The following is a 26,226-nucleotide window of genomic DNA, read 5'->3' on the forward strand; positions in this document are numbered from 1 at the left end:
GATACCTGAGTTTAGTGAGAGCCCTCATGTGGCCCTGCAACATACATTTCGAAGTGCCCACCTCTAGAAATTTTGGAGGGCCCTCTTGTGCACATTTGAGTGCCATCACTTATTCATATTGTACGTCCCTCACTATATTATTTAACTAATTTAAGGGCAGAGACTACATGGTAAAAGGGCAAGAGACATGGAATATTAGAAGGTAGCAGTGATTGTGGCCTGTGATCCTCTGATTTGGGTGAACTCTGTGAAACAGAAAAATAAATCTGCACTAGTCAACTGGATGACGATCTCAATTATATCTCTTGGGCAAGTCAATGGACAAAGGATATATGGTGCCCCCCCCCCTCCAGATGGGGTGGAGTATTGACAATATTCCCCAGATTATATCGGAAGAGAAGACTCCTTGATACTGAACTACTTGGTCGAGTGCAGAATATGCATCATATTTCAAGAAATTACTTCTGGGGGCTGTCATAGATGCAGGAAGATACCATGACAAGGGCCTCCCTTGGCAAACATTAGCTACACTCGACTACTGTAGTAGTTGTGGGCCTCAATTCAAGTTTTCAGAGGGCCATCATTCGGTCATCAACAGCAGTGTACATTTCTATTGAATATGTATCCCCCATCTGTCACAATGTGGGACAACCTGTCACAAGGGCCTTCAATGACAAATATTAGTTTGGTAGGAGCACACTACATTACATTCCAGATTTGTCCACTGCACAATGTCCATAGGGTTTGAAGAAATTAGTCCTATGGGCTGAGTCATGGTTGACGCAGGAAGCCACCATCCCAAGGGCCTCCAATCACAAAAAGTAGATAGGCTGGAGTAGGACTACTGTTCTGGTTTGTCCACTGCACGATGTGCATAGGGTTTGTAAAAATTAGCCCTATTGGCTGAGTCGTGGTTGCCGAAGGAAGGAAACAAATTTTATGGGAAGGGGTTGACATTAACAGCAGTAGCATGAATCAGCATTTTTGGTTAACTTAGGTTGTCTTGCTGTCATCTGGAGGGATTGTAAACTGTGGAGATGTCCTTGTTGAATTTAATCAGAGTAAGTCTGTTTGCTTTTTCCATGGAGATGTGTGTGTGCACCTATCAGTGATGATTGATCCAGGAGAACTGAAAACACGCTCTGACATCACACTAGCAGCCGGGTAGGCCAGCATCTCCAAGGCGTATAAGGATAGGTCAGGCCAAGTGTTCAGCTTGGACACCCAATAATTAAAGGGAACTGAATTGTCAGAAAGGACACACGTATGGTCACTTAAGTACCCCTTGACCATGTTCTTTAACTTTTTTCTCCTTGGAATTGTTACAGGCACAGATAGCCCTAGCAGTTGTGCTGGTTTATTGAAAATTGCCCAATTTGTGCACATTTTCCCCTAACGTCTGTTGGACCTGATGTTTGTGTCTCTCGCCATTATCCCTTAGTGTTGAAAACAGCCGCTACCTCTGCCACCAGCATTGTCTGAGGGTGATGATTTTCAGAAACTGATCTACAACGGCCCTCTTGAACGATTCTATTGTAAAACTCTTTTGTGAATCCAAAAGGAGAGAAGGAAATTTCTCCTTGTACCGTGGAGCGAGGAAGGTGGCCAACGAGTATTGGTTGTTGGATAAAATGTGTATCACGCAAGGGTCTTGCCACAGATACTTACACATGAACTGTGCCATGTGAGCCAAGCTGCAAAAAGGCAAATGTTCTGTGTCCCCAACATTAGGAACTGTACCCATCCTCTCCTCATGGTGAGTCACCTCATCCACCTCCTCTCCAGCCCATCCAGGCTGCACCGACCTGAAACTTGGGTTGGGTGTCCCCTCTGTAGCATTAGGAGTCCCCTCGGTAGCACAGAAAAGCAAGTCCTCTCCCTTCTCATTCTCCTCCTCTTCCTCCTCATCACCCAATGTTGCATCAGAATATGGGCTGGGTAGTAGCACCCGTTGTGAAATTTGGCTCCATACCAACATGCTGGGCACTCAAAGCTTTCTCTTAGAGATTATGCAGTGATTGTTTCAAGAGACACAGAAGCGGGATGGTTATTCTGATAATAGCCTGATCACCGCTCACGAGCTTGGTGCACTACTCAAAGTTCTCAAGAACCTTACAAAAGTCAGCGATACGCACCCACTTGACAGTTGTGTGGTGGCTGACTCTCAGTCTGACGGGCATGTTGAAGCTGTTATTCTGCTACTGCCATCGGCTGCTCACTAATCCTCGCCAACATATGATAGGTTAGGTTCCCGCGTGGGCATGTCGCAAATGAGTGACTTGGCAAGTTCAAGCGCTTTTGCAGCGCTGTAAGACAAGCAAAGTGGTAGAGGGATGGCAGAAATGGGCACTTATACGGCACACCTTCTCAAGTAGGTACGGCAAGGCAGGGTAACTTATCAGAAATTTCTGAACTAGACACCAGGTTACGGCCATTATCGCAGAGGACCAGACCAGGTTGGAGGTGCAGCGGGGAGAGGCACTGATCGGTCTGTTGTTTTAAAGCTTGCCACAGCTCTGCTGCAGTGTAGGGTTTATGACCTAAGCAGACCTGCCTCAGCAGAGCGTGTCGCCGCTTTGCCAGTGCGCTGCTGCACAGGTCCCAGCTTGGCAGTGATGGGAAGTAGTGATGAGCGAGTGTGCTCGTTACTTGAGTTTTCCAAGCATGCTCGGCTGTTCTCTGAGTATCTTGGGCATGCTCGTAGGTTGTTTGTGTCCCTGCAGCTGCATGATTTGCAGCTGTTGGACAACCCGAACACATGCAAGGATTGCCTGTTTGTTAGGTAATCCCCACATGTATTCAGGCTGTCTAGCAGCCACAAATCATGCAGCTGCAGGGACTCCAACATAATATACGAGCACGCCCAAGATACTCAGAGAACACCCGAGCATGCTTGGAAAACTCTAGTAACGAGCACACTCGCTCATCACTAATGTGGAGAGTACGTACTTCAGCAGAGGATGAAGAGCAGGAGAAAGGAAGAGAGGAAGTGGAATATTTTAGAATGTAAGTCCGCAAGGACAGGGTCCTCTCCCCTCTGTACCAGTCTGTCATTGTAAATTTGTTTTCTGTAAACCATATGTACAGTATAACTCTGTATGTAACCCTTTCTCATGTACAGCACCATGGAATTAATGGTGCTATATAAATAAATAATAATAATATGAAGAGGTGGAAACCCTGACAGAAGTGTGACTAATGTTGACAGCAGAAGCCAGGCTCTGACCCCAAAAACAGCACCGCCGATATGCCTTTTAACGGCAGTAGTTAAGGGTACTTAAACCACGACACTGTTACTGCGCTGATGAAAAAGTGTATAGCGCCCCCAGAGTCTGATTTTCTCCGGGGTCTCAGCTGCTGGGGGTAGCCAAGACCCCAGAGAATGTGATTCGGATCGGTTTTTACTGACCCCGGGGTTGCGATCACCGTTGTTAACCGTATAATGGTGACCGCCAAAAAAAGTCAGCTTCGCGATTTAATTTCTCCGATGTGATCGCACATTAGAGGAGAGAGAAATAGGGTCTCCCGATACCTTCCAGTGTCCCTGGGTCCTCATGCTTCAAGCCCCTTCCCCCCCTAACCACCCCCCCCCCCCCCCCACGGCCGGTGTCATCTTCTTCCGGTAAGAAAATGGTGGGCGCATGTGCACCCCCTTTATCACGCCCTTAGATATGAAAAAATAATGAAATAAAAATTATATTTATACATTTTTCCGTTAGGGTTGGGGTTAGGGTTTTGGATTATGTTTAGGGCTTTTGTATTATCAAGAAGCCTAAAGACTCTCCCTAGCAGCTGATCGATCTCTCCCTATGCTTATAAAATGCAGGCTCCGGATGCAATGTGCGCAAAATGTGATGGCAGGGCTTCAATAGATCCTATGATGCTGGGCGGCCAGCCAATCACAGTAATACCACAACCAAGATGTGGCATTACTGTGATTGGTTAAAAAGCCCAGCATGTTTAGTGGCTGCAAAAGAGGCACCAAAACTACATCTGAGTATAGCGAGGCGAGTACTCAAATACTCGCAATGTAACGAGTAACCCGAATACTGTACTATCCATGTGAATAGCAAATATTAACAAATACACTCGCTCATCACTAATAATTTGGTGTTTTTTTTTTCGGTCTTTGTGTCTCAAATTAGATGTGTCAATGTCTGCCAGGGCGCTGATCCAGCTCTTCCGTACATTAAATCCTCAGATGTTGCAAAAGAAATTTCGGGTAAGTTTTAAATTGGCCTTGATGGGTGTTTTTACTGTGACATTTTCATAGCAATATAGGGTCAGTTTTCAAAATAATTTTCAGTCAATAAATCTTCGGTCCACCACACCTTCATTTTCAGTAGTATACATTTCTTACATTACTGAATACTCATATGTTAATACGTTATATATTTGGATTGTTTTTTGTCTGCTGTTTAGCAACTTCTAGCATGTATGTATCTTGATCTTACCAGCTATATTAATGTAATAATGTTTGTTCCTCAACTCTTAATTCTTTAAATTGGGGACTACTGAAGACTTTGTGCATAAAGGCTGCAAAAAATACTGTGTGGGAGCTTTGGGCCTTCAGTAAACTCTGCTAATAAAAAAAAAAATCCCATTTTCCTAGAGTATACAGAGGACCATGAGTGATCATTAGCGATGAGCGAACATGCTTGGATAAGGTGTTATCTGAGCACGCTCGTGTGCTAGCTGAGTGTTTTCAGCTTGCTCAAAAATTTGTTTGAGTTCCCGTGGCTGCATGTCTAGTGGCTGTTCAATAGCCACAACACATGCAGAGATTGCCTAACAGCTGCAAGACATGCAGCCGCTGGGGATTCGAACATATTTATCCTACGCCTCATTGGGGGACACAGGACCATGGGTATTATGCTGCTGCCACTAGGAGGACACAAAGTAATACAGAAAGAATAGCTCCTCCCCTGCAGTATACACCCTCCTGCTGGCTCCAAGTGAACCAGTTCTTGCTTAGTGTCTGCAGGAGGCACTTGGGTCTGTTTCAGACCTCACCGTTTTAATTTTAATTTACTTTTTATTCTATTTTTTTCCCTTAACGGAGCAAATAGGGGCAACTGTTCCTTTCTAGGTTCCGATCTCACCCAAACCATCAACAGGCAAGTACGTGGAGCGTCCCTCCCGTATCCTTTCCTGCAACGTTGGATGCCAGCCCTGAGCTCACATTACGGGCGACGGTTCCTTCGCATTCCGATCTCCCCCCTCCATAGCAGGCGACCACATGGAGTAGCCCTCCATCTACCTCTCCTGGAGCCAGGTGCATAGCCGGCCATAAATATGTATGGCGTCCATGCAGCCCCCCTCTGCATCACCACTGATATATAGCGGATGATGCATGGCGGCAGAAGCTCTCCACCCCCTCCCTGACTATGGCGATGGTGGATTGAGCACCGGCCCACCGCATCTACCAGGAGTACACTGTGGGGGCCGAAGCGCTGGTGAGTCCTGGTCCCCGGGGTATGGAAGGTCCGCACCTTAAAGCCTGGGTCCGTGCGTGGTCTGCAGTGCGGCAATTCAGTGAAGGAGTGTGGCTTAAGAAGGGCGCTATTAGCGGTCGCGGTGCAGGCCGCAACCGCAGGTTTAAAATTTAGCACCGGCTTTTCCCATTCATACAGGCCGGTGTTTGGCCACGCCCACCGGCAGTTTCTGACGCCCGCTCTCTGGCGCTTCTTTCCCTGAGAAGCGCTCTCACTTCCTGATCTCGGCGGCCATCTTGGTACACCCACAGGGCCGATGCTGCAGCACTGCTCCAGCCTTTTTGAATCACAGCCTTCAGGACTAGCGATTTCTGGGCAAACACTGCGGACCTCCCCTGGGGACTCAAGACACAGGACCTGGGTAAGCTGCAGAAACATGGCTTAACCCTTCCCCTGTTAGTAAGCGCTCTCTTCAAGGCTATGCTATGCCTCAATCAAAGCCTCACAAAAAGTCTGGGAAAACCCACACTATATTCTTTGCGGCATGTACCGCTCGTAAGGTGTCATTACCCCGGGGTCACAATACTGCATTCTGCACAGCTTGTGAACCGGTGACTGCTCAGGAACCACCTGTTGCTGATACCGAACCCAGTGAGCATAGTCCCCCTGAGTGGGCTACCTCCCTTACCCGGTCTATGGCATCCCTGGCAAAAGCGTTAGAGTTGTTCCAAGACCCTTTCTCTAACAGGGCACTAGGGTTGAGCGACTTTTACTTTTATAGGATCGGATCGGGTTTCATGAAACACGACTTTTTCAAAAGTCGGGTTGAGTGAAATCGGCCGATCCTATAAAAAAGTCGGGGTCGGCCGAAACACGAAACCCAATGCAGTGCATTGGGTTTCCAATGGTTCCCAGGGTCTGAAGGAGAGGAAACTCTCCTTCAGGCCCTGGGATCCATATTTAAGTGTAAAATAAAGAATTAAAATAAAAAATATTGCTATACTCACCCTCTGACGCGCCCTGGTACTAACCGGCAGCCTTCCTTCCGTAGAATCAGCGCGTGAAGGGCCTTAGATGACGTCGCGGCTTGTGATTGGTCGCGCGACCGCCCATGTGACCGCTCACAAGCCGCGACGTCACCGAAGGTCCTTCAAGCGCTGATTCTTAGGAAGGAAGGCTGCCGGAAAGAAGCAGGGCGCGTCCGAGGGTGAGTATATTCCTATTAGGTATATACTCACCCTCGGACGCGCCCTGCTTCTTTTAATTCTTTATTTTACACTTAAATATGGATTCCGATACCGATTTCCGATATTGCAAACATATCGGAACTCGGTATCGGAATTCCGATACCAGATTCAGAAGATCGCCGACCTCATGGCCGACCCCACACAGGGGTCGGGTCGGGTTTCATGAAAGGAAATCGTTGAATCTCACAAGATCCGTCCAGATAAACAATTCACAGGGCAGAAGCCCATGGAGTTAATATATTCTTTTGCCCAAGAAAAGATTGGTTGCAGTCTCCCCCGATCACGCCTGGTTACTAAATCTGTTTTATCCTCCTCGGAGGGCGCCTCTATTAAAAACCCAACCGATCGTCAGATCGAGAATATGGCGCGTTCAGCCTTTGAATCCTCACTACGTGGGTGGCTAAGGCTATGACCCACTGGGCTGAGGTCTTGTCTTCAGTGGTGCTGGATACCAATCGTCCCCCCGAGATAGCAGACCTCACTACCAGACAGCCAGAGATGGAGATTCTGTAGTCACCGCGTCCCAGGATGCCGCTAGCTGTGCTTTTCAAGCAGCAGCAAACGCCATCACCATCCGGAGGTCATTATGGCTCAGGGACTGGTGTGCGGATTCGGTTTCCAAAAAAGTAATTGACTTAGCTACCATATCACAGCGGTCGCCTTTTTTGGCAAAAAGCTCGACCAATTGATTTCAGACGCCAGCGGTGGGAAGAGTAATTATCTTCCACAACCACAGGATCGGTCCCGATTTTTTTTTTTTTTCTTCGTTATAACTCATACTGGTCCTCTATTTCCACATCTCCTGGTTCAGCCGGGTACAACATGGAGACAGAGGTTCCCAGGCCTCTTATAAACCTTCCCTTTGATGGAGAGGCAGGCCTAGGCAGTCGGGATCCAGAGGCTCCAGAACGGGCAGAGCCTCCACACGACGACTCCCTGTGGTATCCCGGGGACACCCTCAAAGTAGGCGGCCGCCTGCTTTTCTTCAGTGCACGCGTGGCTCTTGGTTATTCACGACAAGTGGGTCCACGACTTAGTGTTCTCCGGATACAAGATAGATAGATTTCTTATCTCATCCTCCCAGGGCTTGAGTTCTTCCAAGCTATAAGCTCTCTGAGAAAAGACGGAGTTATTATTCCGGTCCCTCAAAGCGAATGTTTTCAAGGTTTTTATTCAAACCTCTTCATGGTTCCATAGAAGGACAGTACAGTACGGCCCATACTGGACCCAAAACTGCTGAACACGTTCGTCATGGTGCGACGGTTCTGGATGGAATCGCTTCGTCCTGTCATCGCCTCCATGGAAAAAGGCGACTTCCTGGCATCTATAGACATCCAGGACTCATACCTCCACATTCCTACTTTACCTTCTCACTTCGCTTCGCAGTTCAGGACCAACACTTCCAATTCGTTGCTCTGCCCTTCGGCCTCGCCATCGCCCCCAGGGTATTCACAAAGGTCATGGCGGCTGCCGTGGCCATACGCCACACCTGAGGAGTGGTGGTGCTACCGTATCTAGACGATATCCTCATCAAAGGCCCCCCTTTCCGCGCCTGCATGGAGACTGTGAACATCACAATAGATTCTTTCTCGCCTGGGTTGGAAGATACATTTCAAAAAATCTTCCCCAGTACCGGCTCAGCGAATTTCCTTTCTAGGAATGATACTGCACTCGCCCAAGGGGTTGGTGCTTCTTCCCCCGGAAAAGATCTCCGCCTTACAGCGTGAAGCTCGGAAGCTCTCTCAACCTCGCACTCACTCTCTGCGCTTCACTGAGAGTCCTTGGCAGGATGGTAGCAGCCTTGGAGGCGGTTCCATTTCCCCTATTACAGCTCCATCCTTTACAGCATGCCCTCCTGGCTGTTTGGGACAGGAACCCGTTCTCCCTCGACCGTCGGTTCTTCCTTTCCCAGCGACTGTCTTTCAGGTGGTGGACATTATAGTCCTCCCTGAATCAAGAGAAGTCTTTTCTTCCAGTATATTGGCTAGTTGTGACAACAGATGCCAGTCTTCTAGGCTGGGGAGCGGTGTTCTTACATCACACTGCTCAGGGCCGCGGGTCTCTTCAGAAATCACGCCTTCCGATCAACATCTTAGAAATTTGGGCAATCAGGTTAGCTCTTCTCCAATTCCATCCCTTCCTGGCGGGTCGTCCCATCAGGATTCAGTCCGACAATGCCACTGCAGTGGCATACATCAACCGACAAGGGGGAACCCGCAGCATGGCAGCCTTGAATGAGGTAGGCTACATTCTCCGTTAGGCCGAGGAAAACCGCTCAATGAGCTCTGCGGTTCACATCCGGGAGTGGACAATTGGGAGGCAGATTTCCTCAGTCGTCAAGGCCTCGACTCCGGGGAGTGATCTCTCCACCCGGAGATCTTCCATCAGATCCGCTGTCGTTGGGGTTCCCGGACGTTGATCTGATGGCCTCACGGCGAAATTCCAAGGTTCCCGACTTCATAGCTCGATCCCACGATCCAGCAGCAATCGGGGCAGATGCACTCGTACTCTCGTGGCATCATTTTCTGCTTCCGTACATATTTCCCCGCTCCCTTTTCTGCCGAGAGTCATCAAGAAGATCAGAGCGGAGGGAGTACCGGTAATCCTTATTTCGCCAGATTGGCCATGCCAGGCATGGTACACGGAACTAGTTCAACTAGTCGCCGATGTTCCCTGGCGATTACCGAATCGCACAGACCTCTTTTCACAGGGCCCCATTTACCACCAGAACTCCGAGGCCCTGTGTTTGACGGCCTGGCCGTTGAGTCCTGGGTTCTAACCCAGGCAGGTTTCTTCGGAAGTCATCTCTACCATGATCAGCGATAGAACGCCTACGTCTATGCGCATTTATCATCACACTTGAAAAACCTTCTTTTTCTGGTGCAACGGCCAGGGATGTTCTCCTCTTGAATTCTACATTCCTTCCATCCTCAAATTTTTACAAATGGGTTTGGACTTGGCAGGGTGGATTTACGATCACGATTTAAATCACTAGTCTGTAAGGCTTGATTTAAATCAGTGATTTAAATCAAAGTTTCTACCTAACTGAATTTGACTCCACAGAGGTCCCAGCCTCTACTTCACGGCAAAAATGTTACAACATGAACAGAGTTGAGAAAAAGACCTTAATCCTATTGTTCTACAAACCTATGAATACAGAATCAACCCCTTCAGTGCCAAGTCCAAGAAGTTAGACAATATGTTTCTGATTGTTTGGAGTGGAATAGATCTGCACAACACAAGAAGAATGTGAATCTAAGTGTGAGGAGGAGGAAGGGCAAGCAGACAAGAAAATGAAAGTGAAACTTTGAGCACAATACTGCAGCATAGCCACAGACAGACAAGTCTGGATCTGTTTGTGTGTACGATCTGAGGTTTATTACATTCTTTCCTTTATAATGGCAGCAGGCCGTAAAAGAGACCCAGTTTGGGAATATTTTAATGAAGCTCATCTTCATCACCGCACTTCTCATGATGTTGCCTCATTCGCGCCACCAGGCCTTGCATCTTTGTTGCATCGTTTGCATTTTGTACGCATGCCTGCCTTACCGATAGGCGAAGGAGCTTCATTAAAATATTCCCAATGGGTCTCTTTTACGGCCTGCTGCCATTATAAGGAAAGAATGTAATAAACCTCAGATCGTACACACAAACAGATCCAGACTTGTCTGTCTGTGGCTATGCTGCAGTATTGTGCTCAAAGTTTCACTTTCATTTTCTTGTCTGCTTGCCCTTCCTCCCCTTCACACTTAGATTCACATCCTTCTTGTGTTGTGCAGATCTATTCCACTCCAAACAATCAGAAACATATTGTCTAACTTCTTGGACTTGGCACTGAAGGGGTTGATTCTGTATTCATAGGTTTGTAGAACAATAGGATTAAGGTCTTTTTCTCAACTCTGTTCATGTTGTAACATTTTTGCCGTGAAGAAGAGGCTGAGACCTCTGCGGAGTCAAATTCAGTTTTGAGAACTGCGTAAGTAAAGCGAGCGTCTGTGATAATATAGGAGAGAAACTGCCCACTAATCCTACAGAAACCTCTGGAAGAGCATGGCATTGTGAATGTTACACATATACAGCCTTTATTCTACTGAGTTAAACAACTCAGCTTTATCTCATGATGGAAGAACCTTTGGATGGTAAAATATTTTCCTCAAAAAGCAGTTTATTGAAAAAAAATCCGATTTAACCCCTCTGTGACCTTAGACGTACTATCCCGTCGAGGTGCCCTGGGCTTATCTGACCCTGGACGGGATAGTACGTCATAGCCGATCGGCCGCGCTCACGGGGGGAGCGCGGCCGATCGCGGCCGGGTGTCAGCTGCTTATCGCAGCTGACATCCGGCACTATGTGCCAGGAGCGGTCACGGACCGCCCCCGGCACATTAACCCCTGGCACACCGCGATCAAAGATGATCGCGATGTGCCGGCGGTGCAGGGAAGCACCGCGCAGGGAGGGGGCTCCCTGCGTGCTTCCCTGAGCCCCCCGCAGCAACGCGATGTGATCGCGTTGCTGCGAGGGTCTCCTCACCTCCCTCCCTGCTCGAGCCCCGGATCCAAGATGGCCGCGGATCCGGGTCCTGCAGGGAGGGAGGTGGCTTCACAGAGCCTGCTTAGAGCAGGCACTGTGAAGGCTGCAGCGCTGCATGTCAGATCAGTGATCTGACAGAGTGCTGTGCAAACTGTCAGATCACTGATCTGTGATGTCCCCCCCTGGGACAAAGTAAAAAAGTAAAAAAAAAATTTTCCAAATGTGTAAAAAAAATAAAAAAAAATATTCCAAAATAATGAAAAAAAAAAAAAAATATTATTCCCATAAATACATTTCTTCATCTAAATAAAAAAAAAACCAATAAAAGTACACATATTTAGTATCGCCGCGTCCGTAACGACCCGACCTATAAAACTGTCCCACTAGTTAACCCCTTCAGTAAACACCGTAAGAAAAAAAAAAAAAAAACGAGGCAAAAAACAACGCTTTATTATCATACCGCCGAACAAAAAGTGGAATAACACGCGATCAAAAGGACAGATATAAATAACCATGGTACCGCTGAAAGCGTCATATTGTCCCGCAAAAAAAGAGCCGCCATACAGCATCATCAGCAAAAAAATAAAAAAGTTATAGTCCTGAGAATAAAGCGATGCAAAAATAATTATTTTTTCTGTAAAATAGTTTTTATCGTATAAAAGCACCAAACCATAAAAAAATGATATAAATGAGGTATCGCTGTAATCGTACTGACCCGAAGAATAAAACTGATTTATCAATTTTACCAAACGCGGAACGGTATAAACGCCTCCCCCAATAGAAATTCATGAATAGCTGGCTTTTGGTCATTCTTCCTCACAAAAATCGGAATAAAAAGCGATAAAAAAATGTCACGTGCCCAAAAATGTTTTCAATAAAAACGTCAACTCGTCCCGCAAAAAACAAGACCTCACATGACTCTGTGGACCAAAATATGGAAAAATTATAGCTCTCAAAATGTGGTATTGCAAAAAATATTTTTTGCAATAAAAAGGGTCTTTCAGTGTGTGACGGCTGCCAATCATAAAAATCCGCTAAAAAACTCGCTATAAAAGTAAATCAAACCCCCCTTCATCACCCCCTTAGTTAGGGAAAAATAAAAAAAAATGTATTTATTTCCATTTTCCCATTAGGGCTAGGGTTAGGGCTAGGATTAGGGTTAGGGTTAGGGCTAGGGTTAGGGCTAGGGTTAGGGTTAGGGCTAGGGTTAGGGTTAGGGCTAGGGTTAGGGCTAGGGTTAGGGTTAGGGCTAGGGTTAGGGTTAGGGCTAGGGTTAGGGTTAGGGCTAGGGTTAGGGCTAGGGTTAGGGCTAGGGTTAGGGCTAGGGTTAGGGCTAGGGTTAGGGTTAGGGTTGGGGCTACAGTTAGGGTTGGGGCTAAAGTTAGGGTTAGGGTTTAGATTACATTTACAGTTGGGAATAGGGTTGGGATTAGGGTTAGGGGTGTGTCAGGGTTAGAGGTGTGGTTAGGGTTACCGTTGGAATTAGGGTTAGGGGTGTGTTTAGATTAGGGTTTCAGTTATAATTGGGGGGTTTCCACTGTTTCGGCACATCAGGGGCTCTCCAAACACGACATGGCGTCCGATCTCAATTCCAGCCAATTCTGCGTTGAAAAAGTAAAACAGTGCTCCTTCCCTTCCGAGCTCTCCTGTGTGCCCAAACAGGGGTTTACCCCAACATATGGGGTATCAGCGTACTCAGGACAAATTGGACAACAACTTTTGTGGACCAATTTCTCCTGTTACCCTTGGGAAAATACAAAACTGGGGGCTAAAAAATAATATTTGTGGGAAAACAAAAAGATATTTTATTTTCACGGCTCTGCGTTATAAACTGTAGTGAAACACTTGGGGGTTCAAAGTTCTCACAACACATCTAGATAAGTTCATTGAGGGGTCTAGTTTCCAATATGGGGTCACTTGTGGGGGGTTTCTACTGTTTAGGTACATTAGGGGCTCTGCAAACGCAATGTGACGCCTGCAGACCATTCCATCTAAGTCTGCATTCCAAATGGCGCTCCTTCCCTTCCGAACCCTCCCATGCGCCCAAACGGTGGTTCCCCCCCACATATCGGGTATCAGCGTACTCAGGACAAATTGGACAACAACATTTAGGGTCCAATTTCTCCTGCTAACCTTGGAAAAATACAAAACTGGGGGCTAAAATATAATTTTTGTGGAAAAAAAAATATTTTTTATTTGCATGGCTCTGCGTTATAAACTGTAGTGAAATACTTGGGGGTTCAAAGCTCTCACAACACATCAAGATGAGTTCCTTAGGGGGTCTACTTTCCAAAATGGTGTCACTTGTGGGGGGTTTCTACTGTTTAGGTACATTAGGGGCTCTGCAAACGCAATGTGACGCCTGCAGACCATTCCATCTAAGTCTGCATTCCAAATGGCGCTCCTTCCCTTCCGAACCCTCCCATGCGCCCAAACGGTGGTTCCCCCCCACATATCGGGTATCAGCGTACTCAGGACAAATTGGACAACAACATTTAGGGTCCAATTTCTCCTGCTAACCTTGGAAAAATACAAAACTGGGGGCTAAAATATAATTTTTGTGGAAAAAAAAATATTTTTTATTTGCATGGCTCTGCGTTATAAACTGTAGTGAAATACTTGGGGGTTCAAAGCTCTCACAACACATCAAGATGAGTTCCTTAGGGGGTCTACTTTCCAAAATGGTGTCACTTGTGGGGGGTTTCTACTGTTTAGGTACATTAGGGGCTCTGCAAACGCAATGTGACGCCTGCAGACCATTCCATCTAAGTCTGCATTCCAAATGCCGCTCCTTCCCTTCCGAGCCCTCCCATGCGCCCAAACGGTGGTTCCCCCCCACATATGGGGTGTCAGCGTACTCAGGACAAATTGGACAACAACTTTTGGGGTCCAATTTCTCCTGTTACCCTAGGGAAAATACAAAACTGGGGGCTAAAAAATAATTTTTGTGGGAAAAAAATTTTGTTTTATTTTTATGGCTCTGCATTATAAACTTCTGTGAAGCCCTTGGTGGGTCAAAGTGCTCACCACACATCCAGATAAGTTCCTTAGGGGGTCTACTTTCCAAAATGGTGTCACTTGTGGGGGGTTTCAATGTTTAGGCACATCAGTGGCTCTCCAAACGCAACATGGCGTCCCATCTCAATTCCTGTCAATTTTGCATTGAAAAGTCAAACGGCGCTCCTTCCCTTCCGAGCTCTCCCATGCGCCCAAACAGTGGTTTACTGCCACATATGGGGTATCAGCGTACTCGGGACAAATTGGACAACAACTTTTGAAGTCCAATTTCTTCTCTTACCCTTGGAAAAATAAAAAATTGGGGGCAAAAATATAATTTTTGTGAAAAAATATGATTTTTTATTTTTACGGTTCTGCATTATAAACTTCTGTGAAGCACTTGGTGGGTCAAAGTGCTCACCACACCTCTAGATAAGTTCCTTAGGGGGTCTACTTTCCAAAATGGTGTCACTTGTGGGGGGTTTCAATGTTTAGGCACATCAGTGGCTCTCCAAACGCAACATGGCGTCCCATCTCAATTTCTGTCAATTTTGCATTGAAAAGTCAAACTGCGCTCCTTCCCTTCCGAGCTCTCCCATGCGCCCAAACAGTGGTTTACTGCCACATATGGGGTATCAGCGTACTCAGGACAAATTGGACAACAACTTTTGAGGTCCAATTTCTTCTCTTACCCTTGGAAAAATAAAAAATTGGGGGCAAAAATATAATTTTTGTGAAAAAATATGATTTTTTATTTTTACGGTTCTGCATTATAAACTTCTGTGAAGCACTTGGTGGGTCAAAGTGCTCACCACACATCCAGATAAGTTCCTTAGGGGGTCTACTTTCCAAAATGGTGTCACTTGTGGGGGGTTTCAATGTTTAGGCACATCAGTGGCTCTCCAAACGCAACATGGCGTCCCATCTCAATTCCTGTCAATTTTGCATTGAAAAGTCAAATAGCGCTCCTTCCCTTCCGAGCTCTCCCATGCGCCCAAACAGTGGTTTACTGCCACATATGGGGTATCAGCGTACTCAGGACAAATTGGACAACAACTTTTTGGGTCCAATTTCTCCTGTTACCCTTGGTAAAATAAAACAAATTGGAGCTGAAGTAAATTTTTTGTGTAAAAAAGTTAAATGTTCATTTTTATTTAAACATTCCAAAAATTCCTATTAAACACCTGAAGGGTTAATAAACTTCTTGAATGTGGTTTTGAGCACCTTGAGGGGTGCAGTTTTTAGAATGGTGTCACACTTGGGCATTTTCTATCATATAGACCCCTCAAAATGACTTCAAATGAGACGTGGTCCCTAAAAAAAAATGGTGTTGTAAAAATGAGAAATTGCTGGTCAACTTTTAACCCTTATAACTCCCTAACAAAAAAAAAATTGGTTCCAAAATTATGCTGATGTAAAGGAGACATGTGGGAAATGTTACTTATTAAGTATTTTGTGTGACATATCTCTGTGATTTAATTGCATAAAAATTAAAAGTTTGAAAATTGCGAAATTTTCAAAATTTTCGCCAAATTTCCGTTTTTTTCACAATTAAACGCAGGTACTATCAAAGAAATTTTACCACTATCATGAAGTACAATATGTCACGAGAAAACAATGTCAGAATCACCAGGATCCGTTGAAGCGTTTCGGAGTTATAACCTCATAAAGGGACAGTGGTCAGAATTGTAAAAATTGGCCTGGTCATTAACGTGCAAACCACCCTTGGGGGTAAAGGGGTTAAATAAAAAAAAATCCGATTTTTTTTTTTTTTTTTTTTTTTTTTTTTTTTTTTTTAAAAAAACAAAAACATTGATTTTTATCCACCCTGGGACTTGGGTCTCACCTTTAGTTCTCTCAAGGGGCAGATTTCAGCCCTGTCCGTTCTGTTCCAACGCAGGATTGCTAACAGATTACAAGTGAAGACGTTCATTCAGGGAGTCTCCCATAGGGCACCGCCCTATAAGATGCCGTTGGAACCATGGGACCTTAATCTGGTCCTCTGAGTCTTGCAAGAAGCTCCTTTCGAACCCCTACAGGAGGTTTCCCTGTTTTTTCTTTCAAGGAAGGTTGCCTTCCTGGTTGCGGTCACATCCATTAGTCGAGTCTCAGAGCTGACGGCTCTGTCTTGTCAAATTCCCTTCCTGAATTTTCTTCAGGATAGGGTGGTTTTGAGAACATCCCCGTCTTTTTTGCCAAAAGTTGTCTCATCCTTTCATCTCAATCAGGAGATTCTTATCGTCTCTCTACCCGGCACCAGTACATCGTATCGAGAAGGCCCTCCACACACTGGATTTACCGAGAGCTCTCAAGAGCTATATCTCGCAGACTGCGTCCTTCCGCTGGTCGGATGCCCTGTTTTGTGCTCCCGGAAGGGCCAAGGAAGGGGTTTCCCGCTCCCAAGGCGATAATAGCAATATGGATTTGTCCAGCTATTCGGGAGTCCTACCGAGTCAGAGGTCATTCTGTCACAGCAGATTAAGGCTCATTCCACTCAGTTAGTGGGTGTGTCTTGGGCCATCCGGCAGCAAGCTTCGGCAGCACAAGTTTGCAGAGCTGCGACCTGGTCCAGTCTGCATACGTTTACAAAACATTGGCATATTCATTCTCAGGCCTCTGCAGATGAATTTTGCAGGCGGCTATGCCGCATCCGTAACCTGTGGGTACATGGAGCAATTACAGTTTATTTTTCCCCACCCAGGGACTGCTTTAGGACGTCCCATGGTCCTGTGTCCCCCAATGAGGCGTAGGAGAAATAGGGATTTTTGTGTACTCACCGTAAAATCGTTTTCTCCGAGCCAATCATTGGGGGACACAGCACCCACCCTGTTAGCCTAACGGCTTTGGTTTTCTGTGTTGCCTTGGTTTTGACATAGTTCATCCTGGTTAAATGTTAAGCTCCTACTGCTTTGTTACCGAACTGGTTCACTTGGAGCCAGCTGGACGGTGTATACTGCAGGGGAGGCGTTATTCTTTCTGTCTTACTTAGTGTCCCCCTAGTGGCAGCAGCATAACACCCATGGTCCTGTGGCCCCCAATGATTGGCTCGGAGAAAAGGATTTTACGGGGAGTACACAAAAATCCCTATTTTTCAAGCACGCCGAAGACAATCAGTTAGCACACAAGCATCCTTAGATGACACATTATCCGAGCACATTCACTCATCACGAGTGATCTTAGATCAGTCCCTGGTGGACATAGAACCCAACCAGTCCACAGCTGTGTCCAGAATATGCAAAAGCAAAAAGCATCCAGTGTTGTAAAAGTTTGCTCACCAATGAACTTGGTAAGGTGTGAAGACAGTTCTTTGGAGCTCACTTGCATACCTTAAGTACAGGGACTCTTAAGGCATGCTATCCAAAAGGGGTCCATGGAAATGGAGCATCTTGCCTTTGACATAAGCATGTCACAAGTTGCCATCCTGATCTATTAAATCATTGTAGCCTTGGGTCCCGTCAGACTAACATATGGAAAATGTTTCAGACATATAGATCTGAAAAACTCCCAACCATATGGATGGGATGGAAGCATTGTTTCATATGGGAATGAGAGAGAAAAGAAATTTGCTCAGATAGAGGAAGAAAGGAACTAGATGGAAGGCAAGCAGAAGAAGAAACCCTTTTAGATGAAAGCACCAGCCACCAAAATCGCTACCTTCCAAAATGAAGTGAAGAGTCCACCCACAGAGGCAGTTAAAAGACAACTGCAGGGGACCGATGCATGTTTGACCCCCTGAAATAATGGGCCTTACATCCGGTTTAATGGACAAAAGTAGTTTGAGAGAGTGGAGAAGTCTTTCTCCCAGAGTGAATGACTTGTGTACCTATGAAACATTTATATATTCGAAGTGAGCCAGTGCTGTGGGGAAGAAGATACAATGACTAGGAATGTCATCTGACTGAAGTGAGAAAGGTTATACAGAGGATATGAAAGGTGTCAAGCCAAAACTTTAAGCAGGAATAAGCATTTAACAGGATGAAGGTCATGAATGGAAAACCAGAAAGGCAAACACAATTCGCACAGAGCAGTTATCAGACTGGAGGAAGGGGATTTAAGTTTATAATCCTGTGATTGAGTCGCAAAGTAACTGGTCACCCAGGCCAATTGGGTTGTGCCATTTAAAGTTATTCACAGAAGGAAGAAATGAGTGTTGCTTCTTGCAGGTAATCCAAACATTCTATCACTCCATTCAAAAGTGTTGTATCCAAAAATTCTAATCTGTCCTGTATTGGGCAAAAACATCCTTTCATTATATGGACACTGTAAGAGCGTGAGTAAAATGCACCTGACTTTTTCCTCCAGAAGACTAGGAATGGCTCTTCCTTAGAGGAGAAAGTCCAATCGAAAGAAGCCTGTGGACAAGGAAATAAGTATTCATTTGTAGTCCAAAGAATCTATTTACAGACCCAGCATCTCAGATGTATACTAACCAAGAGTGCTAAAAATGGTAGCTTCCTAACACCACAGAAGTCCCAAGTAGTAGATGATCGCCTTCATGTAGAATAGCGCCATAAGTAGCTTGATTCCTGTAATGTAAGCATTAAGATGGATGTGCTTGAAGGTTTTTCTTATGCTTAGATGAACTATCTGTCCCTGTAGAACTGGTGCTAAAGTGAGATGAATAACCATGCTCTTTGTTTTAAAATGTGTCAAAGTTTATTTTTGAGCAAGGTTGCTTTATAGGTGAGAACCATTAATCAGAAGACCTGTAGGAAAGCTTATTACACTCTTGAGCTCCATTTGTTGATGAGATGCACAAAGTTGTAATGGCCTTAACTTTAAAGTCTGGGTTTGGAATGGATTCTAGGTGACCATTTGAAAAGACATGGAAGAGGAGCATCTGCCATGGATATTGTAGAAGAATAAATACCCTGTCCTGAGTGCTTACTCTTTTTATGAATACTCCATTTAAGTTTGTGATGCACCAAAGGGATCTAGAATCCTTAAATTGGAGCATCTTTGACAACCTCAAAAATAGCAATGGAAGATAACTAGTGGTTCTGTTCAGCACCTAATTAGGTGGTCCAAATTAAAATTGGTGACCTCCCCCCTCTAAAAAGTTTTTTTTTACCCTTTTTAAAGAAGTCAGCAGAACGAGTCTTGAACTGAGGAGGCAAAGGAAGCAGTACACCTTCTCCTCTTATACAAAAGTTTTCTAGCAATTACACTTCATTGGTCAGCTCTGTGTAAGGTATGAGAAGGTTAAGCATCCCATCCAGTAGGTCAGTAACTTCTTATCACGGGGACAGGCTGGGAATCAGCAAGGGCCACAGATGGCAGCGTCTGAGCCAGGTAGGTATTGCAGGATGATTTCAGGACCATCTAGGGATAAAGTAGCATCTAGTATAATCAAAAACACTGCTGAATAAGGGTTGGAGCTCTCTTCTCAAAGTTTTGGAACAGTTAATTCTAAGTCTAACAAAAAGGAATAATTTGCAGTTTTACAATTACAACACCTATGTAGGGTGGTAATATGGCATCCTGTGCTGTAGTAACTGCAGTCATGCAAGTTACAGCATCTAACAAGTTACCATATCTACAAAAAAAGGGAATGTGACAGCTTGATAATCACATTAGCTTTGTTTATAGGGATTTTTGATTTTCAGGAAAAGTGGACCTGAAAGGCTGTGAAATGTCTAAAATAACTAACTGGAGTGGGTGTTCACCGGGACCAGATAATTGCTGATGCTTTTATCAGTGCTTTGGCTGCAGCAGTGATAACATCGACAGTGCAGTTGCCAACCTCTGAAGTTACCAACTCGTGCCGTCTACCTCATCAGTTGCTGACTTCATTGATTTCCAATAGATATACACTGCCGATGTGATGTCATCGCTGCAGCCAAAACAGATTGAAGCAGTAGAGGGGAGCTACCGTTGTGCCCAGGGAGGGCGAGTCCTTGATTTATTTATTTTAGATATTTTACAGCATTTCATTTAGATATTTTAATTTCCTGAAAGTGGAAAACCCCTGTTAAGCCATGTCAGTCATATGGTCCCCCTATTATACAGTGTATCGTCTCACGAGTCCTTGTAGCAAAACTCCATCTAAGTTAGGTGGGAAATGTGGCGTTCTGTAAATCTTGAATTACCTGGAAGGTAATTGCGAATGGGTAGTGAGGAATGGTGGGTGATCCCATGGCTGGTGCGTGGCACAGAATTTAGGTTGTCCAGGTCATCTTTATTTTCACTGCTTCACACCTAGTAGTCATCACTGCCTTCCCTTGTGGGGGAGAAAAGAAAAAATAAATTTAATAAAAGTGGAGACCGTGCGTTTTGCTTACGATAAGATGATCAGTCCAGTGTCTGCAGGCGGGATATAGCCTGCTGCGGGGAACAATCACTTTTGCCTTGGTGTCCACCATCTAATTGAAGCAGCCTATACCCACAGTCTTCATGTCCCCTGAGGACACATATGAAAAGTGAGGTTTTGTGTAGTACGAGTTCTGTTTTATGTTCTAAGCATTTAATACATTTACACAGGGTAAACCAACAGAAGCATCGACCGAGGCTAAAATTCATGCATATGGAGAATTGGTTGCAAAAGACTATATTCCTGGAGCTGAGGTGTTGGAAGTTGAAAATAACGCAACAGAAGAAGCAGGGGAAGATGGTAATTAAGGACACAAAATGTCAATGACACATTTGTTAGACATTTGAAAAAGTATTAACTTAGTATATGTTGTCTTCTCAGATGGCTGGGAAAGTGCAAGCCTCAGTGATGATGATGAAGATGGGGAGTGGATTGATGTCCATCACTCATCTGATGAGGAACAAAAGGAGGTTGTAAGTATTGAAATACATGGTTTAATATTTTTAGTATTATTTTGTCCATGTGGCTGTCCATTGGAAAAACAGAACACTCGGACCAATGTTATTCAGTGGGACCATGCAGAGCGATTTTTCTCACTATCTGTATGAGAAAATTGCAGCATGCATTAAATTATTCCGTAAATCGAATGAGACTCGCCCATTCAAGTCTGCGTGCTTAATAAATAAATGGGGTGGCATATGGAGCCACAATATAGCATCTGATTTGTATGGATACATTGCAATTCTGTAACATAGGAAGCTGCAAATGGTCCTGTAAGTTAATTAGTGCTGCTGTAAAAAAATGAATTGCATATGGATTGCACACAGATGACAGGTGAGAAAAAATATTGGATATCACTGATTAAAATTAACAGAAAAAAAGGCAATATAGCGCACTATTTAATAAATTCTCTTTTGATATGTATTGATTGGTAATAGTCATTATAGTTATGAGAGAGCCACGCTAAATACAGGTCATGGGCATAGCCATCTTTTGGATTGGCAGCTCCTTCTGCTGTGTTCTGGTAGGAAATGTCCCCAGATTTCAGGCTGTTTGCTACCAGCAGTGTCATTGGTGGCAATCTGGTGGTGGTTATTGCGATGACCATGTACCGTATTTTTCAGACTATAACACGCACCAGGTTTTAGAGAAGGAAATTAGGAAAAAATAAAACTGAAGCAAAAAATGTGGTCAATTCTGTTCTTAAGATCACCAATCCTGGTAAATATGGTCCCCTCATCCCTATCCTGGCATGCATGGCCCTCATCCCCATCCTTATTCGGTATGCATGGCCCCAGCCTTATTCTGGTATGATTGGCCCCATCCCAGTCCTGGTATGCAAGGTCCCCTTCTTATTCTGATATGATTGATTGGCCCCATCCCGTTTCTGGTATGATTGATTGGCCCCATCCTGTTTCTGGTATGATTGATTGGCCACATCCTGTTTCTGGGATAATTGATTGGTCCCATCCTGTTTGTCACTAAAATTGACAAATCTCTGGGCCCGGATGGGATACACCCTCGAGTACTGCAGGAATTAAGTACAGTCATTGATAGACCATTATTTTTAATCTTTAAAGACTCCATAATAACAGGGTCTGTGCCACAGGACTGGCGTATAGCAAATGTGGTGCCAATATTCAAAAAGGGAACAAAAACTGAACTCAGAAATTATAGGCCAGTAAGCTTAACCTCTACTGTGGGTAAAATCCTGGAGGGCATTCTAAGGGACGCTATACTGGAGTATCTGAAGAGGAATAACCTCATGACCCAGTATCAGCACGGGTTTACTAGGGACCGTTCATGTCAGACTAATTTGATCAGTTTCTATGAAGAGGTAAGTTCCCGATTGGACCAAGGGAACCCAGTGGATGTAGTGTATATGGACTTTTCAAAAGCTTTTGATACGGTGCCACACAAAAGGTTGATACATAAAATGAGAATAATGGGGATAGGGGAAAATATGTGCAAGTGGGTTGAGAGCTGGCTCAGGGATAGGAAACAAAGGGTGGTTATTAATGGAGCACACTCGAACTGGGTAGCGGTTAGCAGTGGGGTACCACAGTGGTCAGTATTGGGCCCTCTTCTTTTTAACATATTTATTAATGACCTTGTAGGGGGCATTCAGAGTAGACTTTCAATATTTGCAGATGACACTAAACTCTGCAGGGTAATCAATACAGAGGAGGACAATTTTATATTACAGGATGATTTATGTAAACTAGAAGCTTGGGCTGATAAATGGCAAATGAGCTTTAATGGGGATAAATGTAAGGTCATGCACTTGGGAAGAAGTAATAAGATGTAGAATTATGTGCTTAATTCTAAAACTCTGGGCAAAACCGTCAATGAAAAAGACCTGGGTGTATGGGTGGATGACAAACTCATATTCAGGGGCCAGTGTCAGGCAGCTGCTACAAAGGCAAATAAAATAATGGGATGCATTAAAAGAGGCATAGATGCTCATGAGGAGAATATAATTTTACCTCTATACAAGTCACTAGTTCGACCACACTTAGAATACTGTGCACAGTTCTGGTCTCCGGTGTTTAAGAAAGACATAGCTGAACTGGAGCGGGTGCAGAGAAGAGCGACCAAGGTTATTAGAGGACTGGGGGGTCCAATACCAAGATAGGTTATTACACTTGGGGCTATTTAGTTTGGAAAAACGAAGACTAAGGGGTGATCTTATTTTAATGTATAAATATATGAGGGGACAGTACAAAGACCTTTCTGATGATCTTTTTAATCATAGACCTGAAACAGGGACAAGGGGGCATCCTCTGCGTTTGGAGGAAAAAAGGTTTAAGCATAATAACAGACGCGGATTCTTTACTGTAAGAGCAGTGAGACTATGGAACTCTCTGCCGTATGATGTTGTAATGAGTGATTCATTACTTAAATTTAAGAGGGGACTGGATACCTTTCTGGAAAAGTATAATGTTACAGGGTATATACACTAGATTCCTTGATAGGGCGTTGATCCAGGGAACTAGTCTGATTGCCGTATGTGGAGTCGGGAAGGAATTTTTTTCCCCAATGTGGAGCTTACTCTTTGCCACATGGGTTTTTTTTGCCTTCCTCTGGATCAACATGTTGGGGCATGTTAGGTTAGGCTATGGGTTGAACTAGATGGACATATAGTCTTCCTTCAACCTTAATAACTATGTAACTATGTATGATTGATTGGCCCCATCCCGTTCCTGGTATGATTGATTGGCCCCCATCCAGTTCCTGGTATGATTGATTGGCCCCCATCCAGTTCCTGGTATGATTGATTGGCCCCCATCCAGTTCCTGGTATGATTGATTGGCCCCCATCCAGTTCCTGGTATGATTGATTGGCCCCATCCAGTTCCTGGTATGATTGATTGGCCCCATCCAGTTCCTGGTGTGATTGATTGGCCCCATCTAGTTCCTGGTATGATTGATTGGCCCCATCCAGTTCCTGGTATAATTGATTGGCCCCATCTAGTTCCTGGTATGATTGATTGGCCCCATCTAGTTCCTGGTAAGATTGATTGGCCCCCCCATCCCGTTTCTGGTATACATGGCCCCATCCAGTTCCTGGTATAATTGATTGGCCCCATCCAGTTCCTGGTATGATTGGCCCCATCCAGTTCCTGGTGTGATTGATTGGCCCCATCTAGTTCCTGGTAAGATTGATTGGCCCCCCCATCCCGTTTCTGGTATACATGGCCCCATCCAGTTCCTGGTATAATTGATTGGCCCCATCCAGTTCCTGGTATGATTGATTGGCCCCCATCCAGTTCCTGGTATGATTGATTGGCCCCCATCCAGTTCCTGGTATGATTGATTGGCCCCATCCAGTTCCTGGTATGATTGATTGGCCCCATCCAGTTCCTGGTGTGATTGATTGGCCCCATCTAGTTCCTGGTATGATTGATTGGCCCCATCCAGTTCCTGGTATAATTGATTGGCCCCATCTAGTTCCTGGTATGATTGATTGGCCCCATCTAGTTCCTGGTAAGATTGATTGGCCCCCCCATCCCGTTTCTGGTATACATGGCCCCATCCAGTTCCTGGTATAATTGATTGGCCCCATCCAGTTCCTGGTATGATTGGCCCCATCCAGTTCCTGGTGTGATTGATTGGCCCCATCTAGTTCCTGGTAAGATTGATTGGCCCCCCCATCCCGTTTCTGGTATACATGGCCCCATCCAGTTCCTGGTATGATTGGCCCCATCCAGTTCCTGGTATGATTGATTGGCCCCATCCAGCCAATATTAATTTCTCTTAAGTATCGGCACACGTGACCGCCGGCAGCAGCAGGAAGGCTCCGGCTGACACTGCGCGCTACTGAAGAGGAATGGATACTCACCGTGATCTCTGATGAACACCCATTGAGTATTCCGGCAGCTGTGTTCTGCTTGTGAGCAACGCTTGATGTCCCTTCCATGCGCTGCTTACAAGCATTAAACAGCTGCTGGCACTGGAGCAGGACGCTGCGACTGCGAGGGAGCGGAGGAAGGTAAGAGTAAAGGTTTGTGTTTTGTTTTTTTTAATCTTTTCTGATGGGGCCATGGATACCAGGACTGGGATGGGACTAATCATACCAGCAAGGGGATGGGGCCAATCAATCATAAAAACACTAACATCCCACAGAAAAGGCCAGGATGGTGCCAGGCCCTGTACTCACTGAATATGCCCTACCTGCCTGCGGAGGTTGGCACCCTATATCCTGCGCAGTGGCGCCCCCGCTCCTTGTCGGCTCTCCCTGCTATCCCTATCAAGGCCCTATTGGGATAGGGGATAGAAATGCTCACACACACAGTGCTCAAAATAAAAAAAAAAAATTAGATCAAATGTAGACAGTAATAGAGATATATGTCACTATCTGACTAAAACTATAGATCTCTATCTAAACTGTGTCCCTACTATCTTGTGTTAGAGCTATAGATATACTTGTTGGAGGCTGGTAGTAGGTAAGATGCTTCAGTGCTTATTTATAAGGACAATGACCATATATCTTTAATTTTGTGCATACTGGAGATGTACACTGGGGTGCTATCTAAATGGTGTGAGACAGCATCTACTGTGATACTCAGTCATACCTCAAATAGCCATACATCATGATATTAGACACCCAGATGGGTGAAAAATAGAAGTTCACTATATTCCCAGCATAGGATAAACACTGATCAATCTCAGTATTGTAGATATTAGATATAAACTCATATACACCACCATTATGAGATCATTGCTGATGAATATTAGTCTCGAGTATATTTTGATTTATTTGTATAATATGTAAGCCTTTCTTTTATGGCATTCAGTATAGTGGTTTGCCTGGTAGAGGCAGACTAAATTTAGGCTATATTCACACTCTTAATAGTCATTTAATTGATTAATATTTTCAGTTCCTAAATTGCTGTGAAGTACCAAGTTTACATTAATAATACCACTTTGACATTTCTTTTGACTGTTTCATATTTAGGAACAGACAAACGGAATTGATGTCAATGCCGAAACCATTGTATAATTGATTCATTAATTATTAGTTAGTGTACTTTTTTTAAAAGCAGCAATAGAAAAGAGCATTGTGCAGAGCTTTTCTTCTTCGTTTTTAATCCACATGGACCCCATAATAATTCTAATTAATGGCGACGTTCTGCTTCGGTTTTTCACATTTTGTTTGTCAGTTCTGTTTTTTTGTATGAACAAATTGAAAGGCTGACGACGGCGAT

At 44.8% G+C, this 26,226-nt stretch overlaps 1 protein-coding gene across 1 annotated transcript in view; it reads left to right on the plus strand.

Annotated features, from left to right (window-relative positions):
• Positions 1-26,226, plus strand: part of SDAD1 (SDA1 domain containing 1) — a 108,409-nt gene that overhangs the window by 60,143 nt on the left and 22,040 nt on the right. Inside the window, exons 16-18 of the mRNA XM_069743401.1 lie at positions 4,146-4,222; positions 20,690-20,819; positions 20,901-20,992. Coding sequence (XP_069599502.1) covers positions 4,146-4,222; positions 20,690-20,819; positions 20,901-20,992 — 299 coding nt within the window. The remainder of the gene's footprint in view (positions 1-4,145; positions 4,223-20,689; positions 20,820-20,900; positions 20,993-26,226) is intronic.

The sequence above is a fragment of the Ranitomeya imitator genome, chromosome 1 (genome assembly GCF_032444005.1).
Source record: "Ranitomeya imitator isolate aRanImi1 chromosome 1, aRanImi1.pri, whole genome shotgun sequence".
NCBI lineage: Eukaryota > Metazoa > Chordata > Amphibia > Anura > Dendrobatidae > Ranitomeya > Ranitomeya imitator.